Source organism: Dama dama, chromosome 11 (genome assembly GCF_033118175.1).
Source record: "Dama dama isolate Ldn47 chromosome 11, ASM3311817v1, whole genome shotgun sequence".
NCBI lineage: Eukaryota > Metazoa > Chordata > Mammalia > Artiodactyla > Cervidae > Dama > Dama dama.
Window position 1 is genome coordinate 50134559 of NC_083691.1, and position 24998 is coordinate 50159556.

Here is a 24998-nt window from a genome sequence, read left to right on the forward strand (position 1 = left end):
TGTGGGTGACTATCAGCTCTCAAACTAAAGGCAGTTGTGCAGAGAATCTCACATGAAGGCATTGTCTTTCCTCCCTGCACCATCCTTGCAATCTCCTGAGTTTATCCTCTTAAAATTAACAGAGCACAGGATTTTTGAGTACATGTGTCAAACTGCATGCTTTAGAAGACTCTGAACAAGGTGTATCTTCTCACACCTCAGTTTCCTTATGTGTAAATGGAGAAAATAGTGTGTATATCATAGGACTATCAAGAAAAGTGTATGAGTTGCTGTATGTAAACCACTTAGGAAACAATCATAGGCAAATGAAAGGTACCCGAAGAATGCTTTCCATTATTAGTGTGTGAGTACAAAGGCCACAGTCCCAGTTAGCCACACAATAATAAAGGTAAACAGCAGATCCACTTACACCATCCTGTACCCAGAAAACCATTCTGTTTTTCACTTTTAACAGAGCATTCAGTAAATGACATGAGATAGTCAATACTTAATTATAAAAAAAGACTTTGTTTTAGGCAATTTTGCCCAACTAATAGGTTATTGTAAATGTTCTGAGCACTTTTAAGGTAGGTTAGGAAATTGCCAACATCCATTCGATCATAGAAAAAGCAAAAGAATTCCAGAGAAATAGCTACTTCTGCTTCTTTGATTACACTAAAATCTTTGACTGTGTGGATCACAACAAACTGTGGAAAATTCTTCAAGAGATGGGAATACCAAACCATTTCACCTGCCTCCTGAGAAATCTGTATGCAGGTCAAGAAGTGACAGTTAGAACTGGACATGGAACAACAGACTGGTTCCAAATTGGAAAAGGAGTTTGTCAAGGCTGTATATTGTCACTTTGCTTATTTAACTTATATGCAGAGTACATCATGTGAAATGCCAGGCTGGGTGAAGCACAAGCCAGAATCAAGATTGCCAGGAGAAATATCAATAACCTCAGATATGCAGATGATACCACCCTTATGGCAGAAAGCGAAGAAGAACTAAAGAGCCTCTTGATGAAAGTGAAAGAGGAGAGTCAAAAAGTTGGCTTAAAACTCAACATTCAGAAGACTAAGCTCATGGCATCTGGTCCCATCACTTCATGGCAAATAGATGGGGAAACAGTGGAAACAGTGTGAGACTTTATTTTCTTGGGCTCCAAAATCACTGTAGATGATGACTGTAGCCATGAAATTAAAAGACACTTGCTCCTTGGAAGAAAAGTTATGACCAACCTAGACAGCATATTAAAAAGCAGAGACATTACTTTGCCAACAAAGATCTGTCTAGTCAAAGCTATGGTTTTTCCAGTAGTCGTGTATGGATGTGAGAGTTAGACCATGAAGAAAGCTGAGCACCAAAGGATTGATGCTTTTGAACTGTGGTGTTGGAGAAGACTCTTGAGAATCCCTTGGCCATCAAAGAGATCAAACCAGTCAATCCTAAAGGAAATCAGTCCTGAATATTCATTGGAAGGACTGATGCTGAAGCTGAAGCACCAATACTTTGGCCATCTGATGCGAAGAACTGACTCATTGGAAAGACCCTGATTCTGGGAAAGATTAAAGGTGGGAGGAGAAGGGGGTGACAGAGGATGAGATGGTTGGATGGCATCACCGACTCGACGGACATGAGTTTGAGCAAGCTTCAGGAGTTGGTGATGGACATGGAAGCCTGGCTTACTGCAGTCCATGGTGTCGCAAAGAGTCGGACATGAGTGAGCAACTGAACTGGACTGAACTGAGGCTAAGCTATGGCTTCCCAGGTAGCGCTCTTGAGAAAGAATCCACCTGCCAATTCAGGAGACGCCACTGACACACATCCTATCCCTGGGTCGGGAAGATGCCCTGGAGAAGGAAATGCCAACCCACTCCTGTATTCCTTCATGGGATTCCTGGGAAATCCCATGGACAGAGGAGCCTCATGGGCTACAGTCTATGGGATCACAAAGAGTTAGTCATGACTGAACACACATGTGCACACAGACTAAGCTGTGATATTCAGTAGGTTAGTGTATTGAATGCAGTTTTGACTTAAGATATTTTCAACTTACAGTGAGTTTGTTGGAATTAAATCCCATTATAAGTTGACGGAGATCTGTATGCTGATTTTTCTCTTTTCCTCTGTATTTTTAGACCCCAGAAGAATTAGAGGATGATTCAGACTTTGAGCAGGAAGATTACGATGTGCGTAGCCGGACAAGTGTTCAGACCGAGGATGACCAGCTCATTGCAGGACAGAGTGCACGGGTGAGTGGACATTCAGGACTTTGGTTTGGAGCACAGCAGTTGAGTTCACCAAACTGGTTTGAAGGAATTTCTGATTCCCAGGTACCTGGAACCCCAGAGATTCATGGCTCAGAAATCCAGGCTCTCACCTGGGGTGTTTCATTTCTAGCAGTTCACATTTTAGCAATGGAAATCACCACCACTGATTCTGATTCCTTCTTACTCCCTTCTGTTTCCATCCCTGAAATTATAGCAGCCACATCACAGCAAAACGTGTGTATTGTGGATTTGGTGGGTGTTGGAGATCATGATTAGATGGTTCAGTGACCAGGGCATAAGGGAATGCTCAGATCTTACCTTTTCCCAGACTTCATGGTTCTTCTTAAAGTCTCCAAGCTTGTTAACCACATAGGTGACAACCACAAATGGAGAATGAGAGTACTACTTTGTTACCAGTGGGGTTGTTATTGCTCCATACTCTGGCCTAGGGTATCTGAGAAACAAGACCACATATTTTGCAGTTGGTTCAGGGACATCAGAGTTGAGAAAGAAGTTTTTCCCCTGATACCTACCTAGGGCCAAGGCAACAGCCCCAGATCCGTGTGATTGAAAAAGAAATTACAGAGACATACAAGAAATATAACAGTTAAAGACTGTGGAGCAAGAACCATAAAAAGATCACCACTGTGGCTGACAGTTGAACTCTCTTGAACACTCTGACACAGGCCACCAATAAAAGTGTTCCAAAGAATATTCTGGAAGCTGACTAGTCTTATTAGCTGGAGCTTCTTGAGGAGAAGCTGCCAGTAATCAAGGCAGGGAGCAGCAGATAAAACTCCTGGGGATTGCAAAAGAAGGTGAGATTCTCCTCCCTTTAAAGGCTCAGTTTCCATAGGGCTAAAATAATCTAATTATAGAATAACTGAGATGCCCTAATGGATATTCTAATTCTCTTTTGTAAAGTTTTACTTATTAAAAGATAATGAATAGGAAGCATGAGATAGAGATGACAATTTAGAATAGGGATCTAGAAACTCCAGAAAGTTCACACTGGCATAGGAATTCTGAAAAAAGAGTAAAAATAGCCAATCAAAGGTTAAAATGAAGATAATTCAGAGAAGACTAAACTTTATGTTGAGTCCAGAAAGTCTTTGCTTTTAAAATCCCATTTCCCCTGATAGTCTCATCCAACAATTAAATGATCTAGGAGATAGAGATGGACATCATTGGGCGAAGTGTGAGAGTAAAAGTTAGAACATTGGAGATGTGCTGGATTTGATTTCAGACAGACTTAGTTCTGAGTAGGATGAATAGGGTGAACACTATGCTCTGGTACATGCTGCTTAATTTCTCTGAGCTTTTTTCCTATCATCTTTAAGTAAATAATAGGCCTGTTTGATAAGATTCCTTTGAGGTTTTGATCACTTAACATTTATAAAATAATGAGCATAATATCTGACACACATTGAGTGCTCAATAAGGGATGACTGAAAATTGTCATCTTTTGGAAGAGAAATCTCTTATCACAGGCTGGTAAGAGCAGAAAAGTGCACAGAAGAGTATGAGGCTCCCTACTTTAAAAGATTCCTTGGAGACTTTAGTTACTCCCCTAAAATATTGAAAATAGGGAAGTTGATTAAGCCAAGAGTCTTTTGAGCCTGTCCTGGCATAACACTATACTAATTCATCAGTCAGATCAATTCATCTTCAAAATGAAGTAAAACAAGCATTTTTATGTCAGTGACAAAGGGCAAGTTTGAGTAATTCACCCAAACATTAATCTGTTCAAAGTCAATTTGATTGACTAACTGCAACTTAGTATTGGTACAGCCTCACTTTTTACAAGGAAAAATACAGTCCCATTATACTTCCATTTCATGCATCTTACATTCAAGGTCAAGTCAGTTACGGTGAGTGGAAACAAAAGTCAGATGACATCTATCTTCATCATCTATTATTTCTTCACCCAGTAGGTGAGAAGACAATGGTCTTTTTTGAAAGTTTTTTCAGCATGTTCATCACATGGGCCAGGATAGTAAGAACAAACTACCCCTGTAATTCAGCACTTGCTGATTTGTCTTTGCGAACCATCATGAGGTTTGTATGAGTAACTTGCAGCAGACAGCATTAGTTATTGAGTCAGCCTATTTAAGCCTATAATTATATGATGACAAATCAGAGACATAGAATTACGGCCATAAGTTGGAAATAAGAGGGTGCATTGAATTACTGAGATGACAGATGGTCGAACTTTTGACCAGAGAAGTGTGTTAACTTGTTCAAAAGTGTGGAGGAGGCAAAAGTTGTCTCTGACAGAGGCAGTTGCTCTTTCCAGCACCCTTTCCAGCTCTCCTCTGGTTACTTTGTGTTCTCATTCAGCCAAATTCTCTGAAAATGGCAAATTAAATCCAAGAGGAGGTTAAGGTGGGAAAAAAGACTTTAGTGCCCTTTCCAATGTTGTTCTCAAATTCTGAAATTAGAGTTAAGCTTTGTTCCCTTTGTGTGTTCCCGTCTGCTGCTTGTCTACAATGCTTTATGAGAGAGAAACAGAGAGAGAGAGGATTTGAATGGAGAACAATCATACCCTGATCTGATAAAATACAGAAATTATCAGGCCCTTTGATCCTAAACATGATATCTTATAAACTTTCTTCAAAAGCCGACGTAGTTAAAATTAATCAACAACAACTCTTGGGCATTTAACCTTCATGATAAAACATATTACTTGGAGTCACACAAACCTTATTTTAAAAATGGATTTGGGCAAGCTGTATGGCTTTGGGGTAACTTTCTTAACCTCACTATGCCTCATCTCCTTGTGTGTGCCCTCTCTCTCTGTCTCTCTCTCTTTATATATATATACATGTGCTTCATAATGTCATTAGGAGAAATGCATGATGAAAAGTATCCCGAGAGTTATTACATAATGTTAAGTTTATGAAGAAGATGATGATGCTTGTAGCATAACATAGTCATTCATTAGAAGGCTGGCCAGTAGTTTAACCTGAAAAGGCTGGATAATTTAGACCATCCTGAAAGTTTTCACTTGAATTAATGAGACAAGAATCTCAATTTTCCAATTCACTTCACAGCCTGAGACAAGTAAAAGTCACCCACTCCTTAATTACTTATGTTTATTATCGTGCTTTAAAACCAAGTGAAGAGAAATGGGCACATTAAGTTTTAACCTTTCAAATCATTATTTATAAACATGCATATACTTAAACCTTTCATGGTAGACTATTGCTGTGTGTTTAAGATACTAACACTTTTCAGTTCAGATGTCCAAAGACTTTAAAAGTCATTTTTCATCTTGGGATTGGGAAAAGAATTCTTTTGAGACTAGAAAAAAGCTCCTTGAGATTTTAATTGCCTAAAAAATTCTGGACTGAGAGGTTGTTGGCTTGTGTCAGTGATATACACTTTTATTTAATAAAGTTTGGGCTTTACTGGTGGCTCAGACAATAGAGTCTGGATTCAGTCAAAGACCCGGGTTCAATCCCTGGGTTGGGAAGATCCTCTGGAGAAGGAAATGGTAACCCACTCCTGTATACTTGCCTGGAGAATTCCACAGACAGAGGAGACTGGTGGGCTACAGTCCATGGGGTCGCAAAGAGTCGGACATGACTGAGTGACTAACACTTTCACTTTCTTCACTTAATAAAGTTTAGAACAATCACACACAAAAAAATGCTTGTATGTTCAGAGGAAAGACTAGGAGCCTGAGGCAGCGGGGTAAGAAACGTTGTGAATTCAAGTCTCTGAGGCCACCGAATTGGGGTCCCAGATCAAAAATCTGGCAGCTGTGGTTGGCTACACAGAAAGCAGAGGAAAATCTCAGACCACTCCTGGCGACCACATGACACAAACAGAAAAGCTGATTTGTTCTCTTTCCCCTGTGCCATCGAAACCCTTTTTCTTGTTTCCTTAGTTTGAGGGAATGAACAATTGCACATTATGTATTTTGTATTCAACTTGACTTGAATGTAGCCAGCCTCTAAGCTTTTTTTTTTTCCCCTAGCTAGAAGGGCTTTAATGTGTTAACATTTCAAACTGCTGAGTTACATTGATAAGACCTAATTAAAACTCATGTGTTGAATTTTAATTTGATTAACGTGCAAATTTCACAGTTTGTGATCTACTGTTTATAGATAACCTTTTTTTAAATTCCAGTTTCAGAAAAGGTCAATTATGAATTTTTAAAGTCCAAGAGATTTTTAAGAATATTTAGGAAACGACTTTGCTTCATCGATAGCTACGTTAGCAGAAGCAAATGTAATGACTCTTACACCCAAGTCACACGCCATTAAGTGCATTATGTGGGTGAAGCACCCCCAGAATCAAAATAACAGATTCCTTTGCAAATTGGCTTTGAAGGGGTTGGTTTTTCTTCCGAATTGTGCCCTCAGAAAACATTTGTCATTTCTGTTAACTTCTCTCAAATTGTGTCAATAGGGTGAGTGGAGAGATGTGTGAACAGTCAATCAAAAGGTATGCATTTAGTTTCTACACGGAGGCGGATGCTGGGGTCTTTGCCCTCAGGAAGCTCAAAAGGAAGTCGGAGGCAGGGCGTTAATAGAAATCAGAGAGTTAGAGTAAGGCAGTTAATATTCAAATACTAAACTGGACGATTGAAACTCAAGTGATAACAGTTGACAGACACGTGTAACCTTTTAATGCACAAATTAATCCTTTGGGGACAATGATAGGTTTATTGCTAGAATCTGGATGTTGAATGTAGAATCTGGAGGTCTGCCCAGCAGTTTCATAGATTCTTTTTTTTTTTTTTTAAGAGAAGCACCTAATAGATGCTTTAAATGATGCTGGTTAGGACTTGTAGGGTATAAGTAAAACATGGTTATCAATTTTGTATGAGGAGGACAAATGAACCTTAGACACCTTTAGAATATCAGATGGGGTGCTTCAGGAAACTTGTGCAAATCCAAACCTATCTCAAAAGTATTGTAATAGCTGCCTTGGAATTAGTATGATGTTGCATATGTGAGTTTATAACAAACTCTTTTGTATATTAACTCTTTTTAAATACATTTTAAAAGTACTTTAAAATATTTTTTGAATAGTAGTATTTTAAATACTTTAACTATTGTATCTGAACTAGTTTGATTTTTAAGATATGGATTTTTAATATTTGTATACACATGCACACACATATTCATAGACCTAAGTTTATGTATGTATATATATACACACATACATACACAGACATCATGCACATGAAGACACATGCTATTGGTACAAAGTCACACACATACCTGCATGGCGTTTAGTAGACACTGTTGGTAAGAGGTAGCATCTGGGAAGCTGCTAGTTCAAGGACACCTTTATGCAAATCAGACCAAGGAACCCCTTTGCCCTGGGCAGATGAAGCCTTGACTCTAGGCTGCTCAGCCTGGTGGACAGAGGCTGCAGTTTCGTGACCTTTGCCCCATTGGACTGGGATCACTAGGCAGTGTCTAACTGCACTGTCCTGCATGGTGATCTCATTGTGCAGGATGCTTAAGTATGGTGTTAGCTGACCTGGCTTTGAATCCTTTTCTTACAGCTCATTAGTTGTGTAATGTTCAGAGTTAATTAACTTTCCTGGATCTTGGTATCATCATTAATAAAATAGGGGTAATAATAGTATTAATCTTATACAATAATTAAGAAGATTAAATGTTTGACATTTTAAGTCTTTTAGTATAGTACCCAGGATGCATGCCTGTGTTCAAAGAATCATGTTGATTTCCATTTATAGGTAGTCAGTCACACAGTCTCTGATTCCATTTCTTCTCTTTGATGACAACTATGTAATAAGCTAGAGAAGCAGCTGGAAAGGAAAGCTCATAGAAATAATGATAACAATGGTAACAATAATCCCATACATGCTTACTGTCATTTTTTCAGACAAACATGTAGCACATTTATTATTTTATTTTCTGTCCATCATAGCATTTGGATGTAATTGAGGTAATTGTCTACTAATCTCATATTTCAAAAAGTTAAGGATATGATCCAGTAGCAATGAGGTCTTAAGTCAGTGACAGAGCCAGATTGAGCCCAGTTCTTCTAATCTTGTATCCCCTGATATTTCAGTTAGATATCAGCTACGTCTCCTTTGAACTATTCACTTATACTGGGAGGAGCTTTACAATTTAGAAAGCAGTTTTGTTTTTTTGGTGTTATTTACTTGTCCTTTGTAAAAGCTGTATGTATCCCAAATCATGCTTTCTTGGTCTTTCTTCTGGAGCATACATGTATCCCAGCACCAGAGGGACACCAGTGCTAACACACTGATCTACATGCTCCTTTCAGTGATTCAGGCTGCAAAAGGTTCTGGGCAAATGCCATGAACTGGTGTCAGACATTTCACTCAACACCTGCTACATAAATAGTGTTTAACAAATACAGTTGATTCTCTTTATTCATGGCCTCATGTTCTATAAGGTCAATGTGAACACTTAAATTAGCAACTACAGATTCATTGTTCCTATGGGAAATACAGGGTTAGGTTCCTGAGAGCTGCTAGTCTTAACATTTCCTTCAACCCATCAATACATAAGCTTGTTTAATGAATGCTTCTGTTTTTTCCATTGATTTGGTTCATGAACATTGAACTCATATCTAAGAGCACTGAAACTGATGTATAAACAAAGTTCATATAATACATATATTTTCTTCATTAGGCACTTTGCAGCCTTCTTGCGCTTAGAGATATGAGACAGCACCTCTACACTAGGGTTGGGGACCATGTTAAACAGCTAAACCACCAACAAAAGGTGCCAAGATGTGGAAAATGTGGTACTAAATAGACTGCAAAAAGGACACTTGTTTCTGGTATGAGTGCTAATACTAGAAGGCAGAGACACCCTTGTTCCACTTCATCTGGGAACATGGATGTTGGATGACTCAAATTTTGGCAGCTCTGTGCATGTCTGTGAATGACTGAAAGCATCATAAATATTGATTTGGGAGTTCAGATAGATTTTAAAGAGTAGGAAAATGTGTAAATAAAAAAAAAAAATCCACAAATAGTGAGAATCAACAGTAATTCTTCCTTTTCTACATTCCCCTACTAGCAACTGTTGAAAATCAACTTTTCCTTCCTAATCCTACATTTCATCCCATCACAGCTTTTCTGTGCATAGGAGCCATGGCTGACCCAGGATTTCCACAGTGCCAAGGACTGGGAATGGATATGCCATCCCTGAAGTGCCCTGGACAAGGGATTTTTGTTTGGCATTTAACCATGGATGGCTTCATTAACACCCACAGATTGTCTCCCCACCCCACTTGGGATACTCAGATATTCTTTAAAATTCTTTTCGAGAGAACAGCATCGAAACATGTATATTATCTAGAGTGAAACAGATCACCAGCCCAGGTTGGATGCATGAGACAAGTGCTCGGGCCTGGTGCACTGGGAAGACCCAGAGGGATCGGGTAGAGAGGGAGGTGGGAGGGGGGATCGGGATGGGGAATACGTGTAAAGCCATGGCTGATTCATGTCAATGTATGACAAAAACCACTACAATATTATAAAGTAATTAGCCTCCAACTAATAAAAATAAATGGAAAAAAAAATTATTTTCCTTCCTGGCAACAGAAGGCCTGTTCTCTTTTTTCCCTTCTCTGAACAGATTTCAGTGTTGAAAGAGGTGCATTCTTTCATCTGGTAAAAGTTTCCCAAGACCAAACATAAAAATTGTCAGGAATAGATTCTTTTGAACAAACATATGTCATCATAGCGATAGAGAGGTTCTGCTACTGTCAACGTGCACGTCCCTTTGGATCTTGGTTATTTTTTGTGTGTGGGAATGGGGACAGGAAATTTAGGGACCTTACCAGTCTGTCATTTTTCCTTCCTGGGGCTGGAGAAAAGGGTATTTTCCAGAGTGGTGGGACGGCCTACCAGCCTTGTCAGGGTCTGGGTTTGCTGTTAACTGGGGGCAGAGTTGACCTTCTGTCTGGGCTCCCTTTGTCATCATTAGTTATACTTTTTCTGTAACCCACACAGGCCATCATGGCACAACTACCACAAGAGGAGAAGGCAAAAATAGCTGAACAGGTGGAGATATTCCACCAAGAGAAAAGCAAGCTGGATGCGGAAGTGGCCAAATGGGATGACAGCGGCAATGATATCATTGTGCTGGCCAAACAGATGTGTATGATCATGATGGAGATGACAGACTTCACAAGGTGAGGCATGGAGACAGGAAGAGGAAGGTTTTCTCATTAAAAATAACAGAGGCATCATAATAGTGGGTATTAGTATGTGAAAAGCCTGCTGAAAAATTAAAAGGCTCCATCAAAGCAGGGAGTGGTATTATAAAATTTACATGTGTAAGGCAACATGATCTGAGCCTGGTTCTTAGCAGATAGGTCTTTTTGGTCAAAAAGAATAGATTCACTTCTGTAATTAGTATTGTTTTAATTATCCATCCTGAATTAGTCATAAAATCAAACTCCTGGAGCTTGGGGGACTGATTTTTCATCTATGCTGTTTTGCAGTGTGTTTAAATATTATTCTGAAGATAAAGTGTATGATTTGCTAATATCCCTCGGGGAAAAAATATGTATATATATGTGGGAGGGGCATGTTGGCATGTGATGTCTTTTAATGCTAGCTCATGATTTAGTATTTAATTTCAGCTCATATTTTATACTTACATACAAAGAATTGGGTTCAACCATCTGATTCTATAGTTGTGACAGGAAAATTAAATGTTGTATAAGTTTTAGACCCTTTTGCTCTGAGCAGTATTTTTAATAAATCAGGAGACCAGTCAGAATTTTGTCAGGAGCCTTTTTTTCCTCAGGGGTCATTGCTGTTTCTTCTTTTGCATTTTTATAGTCTCCTCTTTAAAGGGAGCTGACATTTCTGCCCTTCCAACCACAGGAAGGGCAGACCAAGGGAGAGCAAAGCTCAATGAAAAGATCCCTGGATTTTTTAGTCCAAATACCAGGTGATTCTAGATCAGTCTCTTACTGTCTTTATTCGTTTGTAAAGGAGGAAAGTAATACTCTTCTTATGAACTTCACAGGAGAGTTTAAAATCCAAACAGGTAATGCAGTTATAAAGTATCCTACCATATGAATGAAAGCTACCATTTTACTGTGGATTTTGTTTTTCTCAGAAACAGACACACAGAGAAACAGGAGCAAAAGTCTTTTAATGATTCAACATGGTATTTGTTATTAAAGTTATATAAGATGTGTGGCAATGTCAAGACATTACCTTATGGTGACAGTTTTTTAAATGATTGTTGAATGCTTTTCGTAAGAAAAGGCTACAATTAATTATGTTGTTGTTTTAGTCCCCAAATCATGTCCGACTCTTTTAGGATCCCATGGTCTGTAGCCCGCCAGGCTCCTCTGTTCATGAGATTTTCCAGGCAAGATTATTGGAGTGGGTTGCCATTTCCTTCTCCAGGGTATCTTCCTGACCCAGGAATTGAGACTGCATCTCCTGCATTGGCAGATGTTTTCTTTACTGCTGAACCACCTGGGAAGCCCACAATGAATTATAGCTTATAATAAAATATGACACATCTCTGCCCTATCCTCCTTACCTTTTGCTTCTGGTTAATATGTACTGATGACATTGCTTGGCCCTTTCTCCAAATATTTTAAAGTTGATTTTGACTTCAGTGGAATGACTTAATGTTTTAACGGTGACTTTCAAGATTTTAAATGTCATTGTATTCATTATAAGTTCAAATTTGTACATTTTGCTGGTCTTTGCTGGTTTCATAGATTTATTTCACACTCAAAAATAATAGTAGGGAAATACAGTCTGAACCATTAATTAAATCTTAATTTCCTACAAATCAGACTCATGTGTAGCCTCAGTCATTGCTTTTCAAGGCCTGTGATGACTTAATTTGCTTGCTTTCAACATTGTCTTCATACTTTATCTGATGGATATTGTACGACCCATTAATAATCTCTTGAACAAATAATCTCATTAATTTAAAGTGAATGATGAATCGAGTCATGTTGCTAGTTAAGATCAGGAAGATGTTTTACAATGCTCTGGCTTATTTATGACTGTGTCAAAGAAGAGAGATACGTTTGAGGGGTCTTGTTAAAGGATATTTAAGACAGATTTTCTATTAGTCAAAGTATAGTTTTAAAAGTGAAAAGAGGGTCACTTCAATTCCTAGGGATTTTGCATAATCATTTTATGCTGATTTGAATAATGAAATGTCTAGACTGTTACTGGTTATCATTTTTTCCTGCTGCCTGATGAGTAGTTTTATGCCCCTTTGTGAGGCCAAAAGGGAGATACAGTTGTTAATAGCCAGAGAAACAGAGAGGGTGTCAATTGGAAATGAAACATAGTAAGCTGAGGTTTTGCTGCTTCTCCATCTGTAGAGCCTCTTCTTTTGCAAAGAGGTAGCTAATTTGAACCTTTCTTTGTGCCTCTCACCTAAATTCACTGCACTTGACCCTATGCACTACTGTTACCTTGGGTTTTCCACTTTAAGGAGGAATTATGTCAGCTGTATACCTCTAATGACTCTTAGGTACTGTATTCTCTTATTTAAAGGAAAGGATGTAGCTGAGTAGGAATTGGAACTTGACTTTCAGATCACACATTTATAGGGCATTTCAATGAAAGGAAAAAAAAAACACCCTTGCATTTATTATCTTGTTTTCTTCTTATCGATAGCTAATTCATTAATTTGATTCAGTAATCTCAATGATATCCACCCCATTATTATTAAAGGTAGAGAGGTTCTACCTCATTACTTGTGTAATAACTTGGTCATGGTGGATAAAAGTGGTTATGCCTCACATCTTTTTCTGTTCATTTCTTGACTTCCATCTCATGGGTGCTGGCAGAAATGATGTCCTGCAGAGGGTGAATCCATACTTCTCATGTCACTTTCAGAAGGAAATAGCATATGCCAGTCTTGTTTCCTAGGAACAAAAGGTGTGTAGATGGCAGCAGTTCAGGAGAGAAACTCACATTTAATTGTACAGCAAAAGACAAAGCTGCCTTTCTAGATCAGCTATAAGTTCTGATCTTGAAAGGAACTGTGTTCAGGCTAATAAAAAGCTTTCAGGTTACAATCAACTGTAAACTATTGAGCACTAGACTAAAAGATCAAGTAATCACCCCAGTATTCCCAAACTTCATTCCTGCCTTGGTGAGGTCAGTCAGGACTCCAGCCCAAGTGACAATTCAACTAGTCTTTCAGTTCTAATTCTTGACTCTTGTCTGTTCACTTATGCCATATCTGGCCATTAAATGGCATCTGTCCAACTCCTTTGCACCAAAATTTTCTTTCCTCTTTTCATAAAATAATATAAAAGTCTTGAGTTTGCTATCCAAAGCTTATCTTTATTGACCCTTAGATTCCTTCTCAAATTTTTATGTACTTCAATTTTTTACATATTTGTACTTCAGCTTCAAGACCATTCTCTAAATGTTATTTCCTTGCATGGTTCAGCTAATGGTTCTGCAGTCTACCTGACTTATCTTTAATCCCCAGATTAATTCAACTTTTCCACTGTGCTGTCTTTACATTGCTTCAGCTGATTGGTGAAAGGGATATTTCCCAACTGTGTTTTATGGACTCTGGTTCTAAAAAGAGGCTTCTGTGATTCAGTGCATTTATAAATATACTCCTAACCTAACGATACCTCATTACTGGAGAGTCACATCTTATATTGATCAGTTAGAGGTATTGAGAAAACTATAGCAAATAAATAGATTTAATTTGGATATACTCAGAATTAAAGAATTCTGGGTGCTGAGTACATTAACTCAGAATGTACTCACACATTGATTTTTCACAATACCCCTTACCTTTTCATGAAATAAATATTAATTAGTTGTTTAGTTGTGGATAGCAGTAACATGATAATAGATTTCGATGGCTTTTTTTTTTTTGCATTGACCGTTTCCTGGGAAAGCTTCCAAATATTGACCCTTGTATAAAAATTAAAAATTACCTATTGCCAAAAGAGACATTTCATGAATCTATATAGTAGAGTTAATTTCACTCTTGATGTTTTATCAAGAAAACTAAAAATATGTTCCCAGTGGTACAATAGCATGTCTTCTGTATTTAAGGTCACAAGGTTCCTCAAAGCACCTTTCAAAATTCCCAAAATAGAGAACCTGATCTGAATTAGGGAGAGACATAGGGTCTAAGCCATTAGTTTGAGACTGGGAGCTACAACCAGTGGGGTCAGTCACTTTGTCAACACTGCTGTCCACTGATCGTGTTGTGTTATCATGTTCAGTTGCTAAGTCATGTTTGATTCTTTGTAGCCCCATGGACTGTAGCTTGCCAGGCTCCTCTGTCCATGGGATTTCCCAAGCAAGAATACTGTATTAGTTGCCATTTCCTTCTCCAGGGGATCTTCCTGACCCAGGGACTGAACCTGTGTCTCCTGCATTGGCAGGCAGATTCCTTACCTCTGAGCCACCTGGGAAACCCACTGTCCACTGACAGGAAGGCTCAAATGTCTGATGTTTTGGGATCTGATCTATAGATCTATCTATATCTATATATTTGTTGTTGACCATTTTTTATTTCTGTTCCCACTTCACATTTTTCCAAAGACTGTTGCTCATTTAGCCCTGTGTTGACCAATACAGTAGCCCCAATCACATATGGCTGTTTAAATTGTTTTTTTTATTGTAGTGAAGAATACATACAATGAAATTTACCATTTTAAGCATTTTTTAATGCACAGTTCTATGACACTAAGCATACTGATGTTGTTGTGCAACTGTCACCAACATCCTTCTCTAGCACTTTTTCATCTTCCCCAACAGAAACTCTGGCCATTGAACTCTTCATTCCTCATTCCCCTCTCCCCTCAGCACCTGGCAACCACCATTCTTCTTTCTGTCACCATGAACTTGACTAAGTATCTCTTGTAGTGGAAACAAATAACACTTTTCTCTTTGTGACTGGCTTGTTTCACTTAGCATAATGTTCTCAACCAGTAATCATATATGTATGTGAGAGTTGGACCATAAAGAAGACTGAATGCCAAAGAATTGGTGTTTTTGAACTGTGGTGCTGAAGAAGACTCTTGACAGTCCCTTGGACAGTAAGGCAATCAAACCAGTCATTCCTAAAGGAAATCAGGCCTGAATATTCACTGGAAGGACTGATGCTGAAGCTCCAGTACTTTGGCCACCTGATGTGAAAAGGCCACCCATTGGAAAAGACCCTGATGCTGGGAAAGATTGAGGGCAAGAGGAGAAGGGGGTGACAGAGGATGAGATGGTTGGATGCCATCACTGACCCAATGGACAGACTGAACAAACTCAGGGAGATAGTGAAGGACAGGGAAGCCTGGCATGCTGCAGTTCATGGAGTTGCGAAGAATCCAACACAACTTAGCAACTGAACAACAACAGAAATGTTCTCAAGGTTCAGCCATGTTATAGGTCATGTCAGACTTTCATTTCTTCTTAAGGCTAAATAATATTTTATTGAATATATATATATATATTATATTTTGCTTATCCATTCATCAATTTTGGAGCACTTGGGTTATGAATAGTTTTGCTGTGAACATGGGTATACAAATACCTCTCTGAGATCTTGCTTTCAATCCTTTGGTATTCCACCCAGAATTGGAATTGCTAGACCATATGGTAGTTTTGTGTTTAATTTTTTGAGGAACCACTGTTTGATTTTAAATAGCAGCTGCACCATTTTACATTCCCATCAATGGTACACAAAAGTTGCAACTTCTTCACATCCTTGCCAAGACTTCTTATTTTTAGTTTTTGTTTTATTTTTGTTTTTACAGCAACCATTTTAGTATGAGATGCTATCTCACTGTGATCTTGATTTGTATTTTCCTAATAATCAGTGGTGTTAAGCATCTTTTCATGTACTGATTAGCTATTGTATATCTTCTTTTGAGAAATGTATATTTAAGCACTTTGCCCATTTTTTTTTTTTTTAATTCAGGTTGATTTTTAGTGCTGAGTTGTAGGAGTTTTTCTATATTCTGGGTTTTAACCACTTGTCAGATAGAGGATTTAAAAATATTTTCTGTTATTCTATGGGCTGCATTTTTACTCTGTTGATCATGTCCTTTAATTCACAGATTTTAAATTTTGATAGAGTAGAATTTGTTAATTAATATTGCTGCTGCTGTCTGTGTTCTTGGTGTCATATTCAAGAAATCATTGCCAAATCCAATGTCATGAAGTTTTTCCCCTAAGTTTTCTTGTATGATATGTATAGATTAGCTCTTACAATCCACTTCCAGTTAATTTTTTATATGCTATGAGTTAAGGGTCTTGCTTCATTCTTTTGCACGTGAATATCAATTTTCTGAAATATATGTATATATGTATATATATAGCAAAATATATATTATACGTATTTATATAGCAAAATGATTACCACCATAGTATAAGCTAACACTTTCAACAGGAAGAACTTCTTAAAGAAGCTTCAAAAAGTGCAAACTCTAGTAGAAATGATTGATACATTTGACCACAATAAAATTAAAATTTATACTTTAAAAAAGCTGTTACAAAAGTAAATATACAGGCTAAGACTGGAAGAAGTAATTTGCAACATGATCAACAAAAGATCAAAATTCAAAATATCTAAAAAACAGAGACAAGTAATTTAGGTAAAAAAAAGAAAATAATGGAGAAATGTGTAAAAAAACTTGAATAAAAACTCAGAGAAAAGGGCATATGAATGATTAATTGTAATGGTCAATAAATGATAAGTAAATGATAATGTGACTCAGATTCCTCAACCATCATGGAAAATAAAATTACATTTTTTCATATATATCAGATTGACAGAAAAATAAGTAAATAAATATAATTTTAAATTATGAAATATACCTGTAGAAAAATGCGTTAAAGAAATGTATACCTTAAATATTATAAACTTTATAACCATCTTCCAGATCCAGAAGACCCTGCAACCTCCTTCAGTCACAATAGACTTTCTCTCAACTTGGAACAGGGCTCAGTGTTGTGTGGCAGCCTGGGTGGGAGGGGAGTTTGGGAAAGAAAGGATACATGTATCCTTTCTACTAAGTTGACTTTTGGCAGCAGCTTTCTAATTTCCTAGAGGAAAAAAAAGAAGCCATAGAAGGAGTACTATCATGGCAGGTTTCAAGATACCAATGTGTCTACTGACAGTTTTACACTCAGCTCTTGTGAGCATGTACAAACCCACTCTAACATTCAAGGGACATTTTCTTCACTTGATTTTTTTTCTTGTTAACAAACTAGGTTTATTTTCTATATCAGTTTTCCCTTCTTTTTTTTTTGGAACCAGTTTTAGATTTGTTTATTTTCTGTGTTCTATTGTTTTCTTTAAAAAAAAAAAACAAAAAACAAAAAAACTTTTATTTTGTATTGGGTATTCCCTGGTGGCTCAGATAAAGAATCCATCTGCAATGCGGGAGAGCTGGGTTAAACCCCTGGGTTGGGAAGATCCCCTGGAGAAGGGAATGGCTACTCACTCCACTATTCTGGCCTAGAAAATTCCATGGACAGAGGAGGATGGTGGGCTACAGTCCATGGGGTCACAAAGAGTCGCATAGGACTGAGACACTTTCACTCACTGTAATTGATTAATAAGCAATGTTGTGATAGTTTCAGGTGAACAGCAAAAGGACTCAGCCTTACATATGCATGCATCCATTCTTTCCCAGTCTCCCCTCCCATCCAGGCTGCCACATAACCTTGAGCAGTGTTCCATATGCAATATTTTGCTATCCAATGGGTCCTTGTTGCTCATCTGTTTTAAATATAGCAACCTGTCCATCCCATGTTCTATTATTTTCTAACTCATAAATCTCTTCTTGTAATATTTAAAATTTTTTTAATTAAAGTATAATTGATCAACGATGTTATGCTAGCCTCTGCTGTGCAGCAAAGGGACCCAGTTATACACATATAGATGTTTTAAAAAATGTTCTTTTCCATTATGTTTTATCATGTGGTATTGAATATAGTGGGCTTCCCAGGTGGCTCAGTGGTAAAGAATCTCCTGCCAATGCCAGAAGATGCAGGACATGCGGGTTCCCTCCCTGGGTCAGGAAGATCCCTTGGAGAAGGAAATAGCGCACTCCAGTATTCTTGCCTGGAAAATTCCATGGACTTTTTCCCACAGAGGAGACTGATGGGCTACAGTCAATGGGATCACAAAAACTCAGACACGACTGAGCAGCTGAGCACAACATTGAATATAGTGCCCCGTGCTATATAGTAAGAGCTTTTTTTTTTTTTCCAATTATTTTTGTTAGTTGGAGGCTAATTACCTCACAACATTGCAGTGGGTAAGAGCTTTTTGGTGTTTATTCCTTCTAAATAATAATAGTTTGCATCTGCTAATCCTACCTTCCCAGTCCTTCCCTCCTCCACCCCTCCTCCTTGGCAACCAACAAAATTGTGATTAGGGACACAGAGGTTCAGTCCTTTATTTCTCTTCTCATCTCCAGCAGGTCACTTAGCCTCCTCTTTGAATTTCAGCTTTCTCAGCTAGAAAACTAGGAAATATTTGATGATCTCAAAATTTCTACATTGCTCTCTAGTTTCATGAAATACATCCCTTTCATCCACTTGTGACTCCAAGAATTGAATTGAGTCCACAATGTGAATTCTAAAGTCTCAAACTTTTAAAATAACAATATAATAGTGAATCTGTAGTCTCTTTTTAATTACAAGAAGACATGCTTCTAATGATGCTTTAGCTGAAATTTAGGAGCCTGAGCCTCAGACAGATTCAAGCCTCTATAAATGTCAGAATCAATCCATGGTTGAAAGTTATCATGAAAGGTTCATGAGTAAGCATTTCTACAAATCCTTTGAAATTCTTGAAGTAAACAAACACCAAGATTGTTATTAATGAAAAATAAAGTATAACGCAGCCCTTTGTGAATGGGTTAGTGAAAGTGAAAGTCGCTCAGTTGTGTCTGACTCTTTGCAACCCCATGGACTATACAGTCCATGGAATTCTCCAGGCCAGAATACTGGAGTGGGTAGCCTTTCCCTTCTCCAGGGGATCTTCCCAACCCAGAGATCAAACCCAGGTCTCCTGCATTGCAGGAGGATTTTTTACCAGTTGAGCTGTAAGGGAAGCCCAAGAATACTGGAGTGGGTAGCTTATCCCTCCTCCAGCAGGAATGGGTTAAGATGAAGGCAAAAATTAACAATTATTTTATCTGAGTAAGATTGTACAAAAAGATTTTCTAAGGTTTGGAAGTTACAGAGAAATAAATAATAATGAGAATACTATTAAATATTGACAGATTCTGCATCTAGAATTTCCTTTAAAAATATAAACCAAACACAAAAGTTTATTTAGAGATAATTTAAAAAATAATGTGAGAGAGTGAGAGACAAATTGTCACAGAATCTTTAATTCACTCATATTATATAAAATGTACATGTAAAAATCTATGTATTTAAAAATCTACATAGCAACTGGATAGAAGTCAATGTCTTTTGTGGAAGAGTTAATGTTCAGTTCAGTTCAGTGGTTTAGTTGTGTCCGACTCTTTGCGACGCCATGGACTGCAGGCTTCCCGGTTCATCACCAACTCCCAGAGCTTACTCAAACTCATGTCCATTGCCATCCAACCATCTAATCCTTCATTGTCCCCTTCTTCTCCCACCTTCAATCTTTCCCAGCATCAGGGTCTTTTCCAATGTGTCTGTTCTTCGCATCAGGTGGCCAAAGTATTAGAGTTTCAGCTTCAGCATCAGTCCTTACAAAGAATATTCAGGATTGATTTAGGATGGACTGGTTGGATCTCCTTGCAGTCCAAGAGACCCTCAAGAGTCTTCTCCAACACCGCAGTTCAAAAGTACCAATTCTTTAGTGCTCAACTTTGTTTATAGTCCAACTCTCACATCCATACATGACTACTGGAAAAACCATAGCTTTGAGAATACGGACCTTTGTTGGAAAAGGAATGTCTCAACTTTTTAATATGCTGTCTAGGTTGTCATAACTTTTCTTCCAAGGAGCAAACATCTTTTAATTTCATGGCTGTGCTCACCATCTGCACTGATTTTAGAGCCCCCCAAAATCAAATCTCTCACTGTTCCCATTGTTTCCTCATCTATTTGCCATGAGTTGATGGGACCAGATGCCATGATCTTAGTTTTCTGAATGTTGAGTTTTAAGCCAACTTTTTCACTCTCCTCTTTCACTTTCTAGAGTTAATGTTGCCATAGCAAAATGAAATATCTTAAGTTTTGAATTTCCCTATATACATGTTTAAGCATTCATGTGAACACAATATATCTTACTTTTAGCTACTAACACTAAAAATTCCAGAAGCAAAATTAAGAGGGAAATAAAATGCCCTTCATTTACATTTATTTTCTAAAGTCATTTTAAGTCTTCCATTTTATAAAATGTTATTATGGAACAATGGCAATCATTGCCTACTCTCTATGCAATCTAAATAAATGACGTCTGAGTAGTTTTTCTCTGTATCTCACCACATGTTTAACTATAGGATTATAATTTTGTAGTCCAAAAAAATGCATTGATTTTTACATGCATATAAGGAGACCAGTTGGAATAGGAAATCACAACTCCAGTATTCTTGCCTGGAAAATGCCAAGGGCAGAGGATCCTGGCAGGCTACAGTCCATGGAGTTGCAAAGAGTTGGACATGACTGAGCAACCGAGCACAAGGAGACCAGTAACAATGCTAAAAATAGAAGAATAAATGTATTTATTCTATCATGTTATTTACCTTTCAAGAAAAGAGAAGGTATATCATATGCAACATTTTGTTTAAAAATTTATAATGCAGCATAGTTTCCTTTTCCTTTCTAATAAATATTTGAAAGACATGTAATATTAAATAATTCACCTAATTGAAAACCTTATGTGAAAATATTGGGGCAATGGTTTTTGGCGACATGAAGACATCTACTGCCACACAGTGTTCTATGAGTGTTCTTTCATAAGTCAGTTCCAGAAGCATATAAGCCAGCAAGAGAAAGAGCTCAGCAGATTTCTGAAATTTTGGCCAAATAGTCCCCAGTTATGGACAGGAGACAATGGTTTCCCAAAGAGCCAAAGTGGACTTAAAAATATGATTAGCATAATAATAATGCTGGGCATGGTATGAAAGACAGTGAATGAACATTTATTTTGGCTAGACTGATTTAAATTTAGAATTTATCACATGATTTGCATAAGCTTGGGAGAGTTAATCACTTTAGTCTATTTTTCTCTTCTCTAAAATGAGGATGATGATGCCTGCTTGTTAGGGTTGTTATGAAGATAAATGTATACAACAGCATAGACACATGATAAGCATTTACATGTTAAATTCCCATTGCCCTTGTAGTGATCATCTTTTTTAATGGACCACTGTTCAAAAAATATAGAAATTCATGTAAAGAATAAAATGTGAGCATGCCCGTCCAAATAGGGAAAAATATTCCTTGAAAATGAATGTAAATAAAGTGGATTATTTAAATGGAAATTGAAGTGAATCAAGAAAACATTCAAATTTCCTCTAACGTGGTCAGAGCCAAATCAAATACAAAAGCAGAGTCCTGGACAAACAATATGGTAGGTGTGTCTATTTCCTGCCATAAAGTGAATTTCTAATTATGTTGTCCCTGTTGTTTCAGAGGCAAAGGCCCGTTGAAAAATACATCTGATGTCATTAATGCCGCCAAGAAAATTGCCGAAGCAGGTTCTCGAATGGACAAATTAGCCCGTGCTGTGGCTGATCAGGTAATGTAAGAGGGAAGAGCAAGCACATGCTGAGTGGGGTCATTAACTAGCTCTTGGGTTCTGTAATGGGTTTTATGCACTCTATTAAATGCCTCTGAAGAATGAATTGTAGAGAATCGCTAACATTTTACAAACTGACCTCTAACTCTGTCAAGATTGAGTTGATGCCAAAGGTGGGTTCTGTTTTCAAAGTTCCTTTAGAAAGAAGGGTATCCACTTTTTAAGAGACATAACCTTCAAGGAATCATGGATTATCCTGGCTGTCCTCATTCAGAAACACAGTGACATTGCACAAGTGGGAAGCAAAAGAAACAACTTTATTTCTTGTTATAATTGATCTCACTATAATGATGCTGTTTATAATTCATTATAATTTATGTCCTGGCATAAATGTGATAAATCCACATAATCGAGAACATTCAGCTTTATTTTCTTCCAGACTCAAAGAGCATCAGAAATTAACAAAGTTCTCAGAGTATCTTTTATGCCTTTAGATTGAATTAAGATTCACGTTAACATAGTTCTCAATCTCAAGGTTGAATATTTGAGCTTATTTCCACTCTTTTCATTTTATTTTGCTGAACTGGAACTCTAAAATCCTGTTCTAAGTATGTCTTCTTTCAATAATGGGCCATTTCTTATAAGTGTACTTTAGGCAATAGACTCTTTCAAATAACTGATGCTTATCTCTTTAAACAATGGTGGCTTACAGTTTGAGCCAGTTTCAAAGGAAAATGTCTTGAAATATATATTGATTCTGCAATAGAAAATATTATATAAACTGTTATTTACATGGTAAAAGCATTATGAACATGAATTTACTACGAAACAGATCATTCTCTTTGGGAACACTGAAAGATTTAAGATCTTTTCCTCCTCTGTGGAGGAGGGCTTCTCTGTAGCTCAGTTGGTAGAGAATCTGCCTGCAATGCAAGAGACTGCCTGTTGTGTAGGAGATGTGGGTTTGACCCCTGGGTCAGGAAGATCCCCTGGAGAAGGAAATGGCTACCCATTCCAGAATATTTGCCTGGGAAATTCCATGGTGGACTACAGTCCATGGGATCACAAAGAGTTGGACATGACTTAAGGACTAAACCACAACCACCTCCTCCATAAATGGCTGTGGTCTCCTGTGGTTTTTAAGTTGCTTACTATAGTTTATCTCCCTCATTTTCTAATATAAGACTGTTCCTCTAAATACTTGCCTTCAACTTCCCAAATTATAGAATACCTTGTCAATACCAAATTTACTCATCTCCTAAAGTCTGAGAAGAAAAACTCATGATTAAACTATTGGAATTGCTTTTAAAATAAGTCAGCAGATTGTCTCATATTATATATATGATAGCAAATCTGGAGGAATGTTTTGCTTACTTTTGAATTTTTGAGAAACACTTACGAGTGAAAATAATTTACTAAATATTACCAAAATTTGAAAATCTCCTGAAATTTGTAGTGATTAAAGACCAAACCATTATCATATTTCTAATTTCAGGGCACTACTGATTGCCAAGCTTTCTACATTTTGCAGCAAAAGTTGAGTTCCATATGTCACCCAGGAGGTTCATATAAAAGAGAGGAGAGAAAATGAGTTTATTTGAAAATAGCTCTCATACATGCAAACATACAGAAATGCACTGGCCAGGAAAGAATGCTGCATTTTTTTCTGCAAATATTGAGGCAATTTTCTGCATATGTTGGGATAAGTGGAGTGACCAGAGATTGACAGGTGGTTCTGAGAGAGGATTGTGCTAGGATCGACTCTTAAGGAGTAAAAGTAGATGAAGTTTGGATGGTTTTTCCATTATATTCAAAATCTCAATGGCTGAAACTACTTCTCAGTAAGTTTAGGCTCCTTGAGCTCAATATTTTTTATTGTGATTCTTATTTTTGATTTTGAAATTTTGGATCTTTATTTCAAACAATTATGTATCAGGAAACACAGCCCCTGCACAACTTTGATATCTGGAAAACATATCACATGTGCACACACACATGCAAATCCCAGGATTTTAGATGTATCTTGAGATTGTGACAGAGTATTAAAATGACATTTAATGATGACGTAACAAAGAAAAGATAAACACAACCTCTTTGTAGCATTCTTCCTGTCGTCAGTTGTGAAGCAAACTGCAATTTTTGCTAATGTTTGGTCTGAATGGAACATTTCTTTTTCAAATAATGCATCCATTTCTACTATTCCAATGGTATAAGAGTTATTTCTCTTGGTCCATAATGCCTTTATGTATGTTTTAAATACTTCAGTTTAAATAACAGAATAAAATGAGCATTTCCAAAATGTGCATTGGTTGGCTTTATTTTGCCAGAAAATATTTTTATGAAGATTTGAGATATGCACACAGTATAAACTTTTTACGGACTGTTGCATTTTTAATTACTGTTCCATTGAGATAGAACTTCCATTTTAATTTGCTGCAAAGTATTTGTATCAAAGGCCTTTAGGGAGATATCATTTTAAAGTTAATTCCTTTCAGTATATGGGTCTCTGGAGAAGGATAAATATTACAGTATGAAGTACTTGTAGGAAGCTAAAAACAGTCTCTGTGGGATTCTTTCTTGATAAATGCAGTTAGTAAAAAAAAAAAAAAAATACCACAATGGTAAGTATTATGTAGAAAAAAGACCCCTTTGTAACTTATTAAATAAATGGCTATGTCAAATGACTGGGTTCACAGTATTAATGAAAGAATTCCCTTTCTTGAGCTTGAAGAAAGCTTAGCTGGAGTCTTTTTCTCATACTTTTGTTCTAAATAAGGTACTTTACTTTGGGCTGTAGGTACTCATTTCTTACAGTGTTTCATCAAGGATCTGGTGATTATATGTCCTTTTTAAGTGCCAGATTGAGGGAGAACAATAGAATATCCTGGAGAATTTTGAACTGAACTTTGGATAGCAATAGGAATATATTTCAATTACTTGATAGCTGTTGGCATTGAAGCTTCAGAAATGCTTTAGGGAATCATGTAAATGTCTCTGAAAGTGTTCAGCTCTGTTCAGTGTGTATTTGATGGACATCTACCCACTTAAGTTA

The 24998-nt window shown here is 37.3% G+C and overlaps 1 protein-coding gene across 1 annotated transcript in view; it reads left to right on the top strand.

Annotated features, from left to right (window-relative positions):
• CTNNA2 (catenin alpha 2) overlaps positions 1–24998 on the top strand; it is a 1329932-nt gene that overhangs the window by 1260667 nt on the left and 44267 nt on the right. Inside the window, exons 14-16 of the mRNA XM_061156261.1 lie at positions 2124–2237; positions 10234–10415; positions 21841–21946. Coding sequence (XP_061012244.1) covers positions 2124–2237; positions 10234–10415; positions 21841–21946 — 402 coding nt within the window. The remainder of the gene's footprint in view (positions 1–2123; positions 2238–10233; positions 10416–21840; positions 21947–24998) is intronic.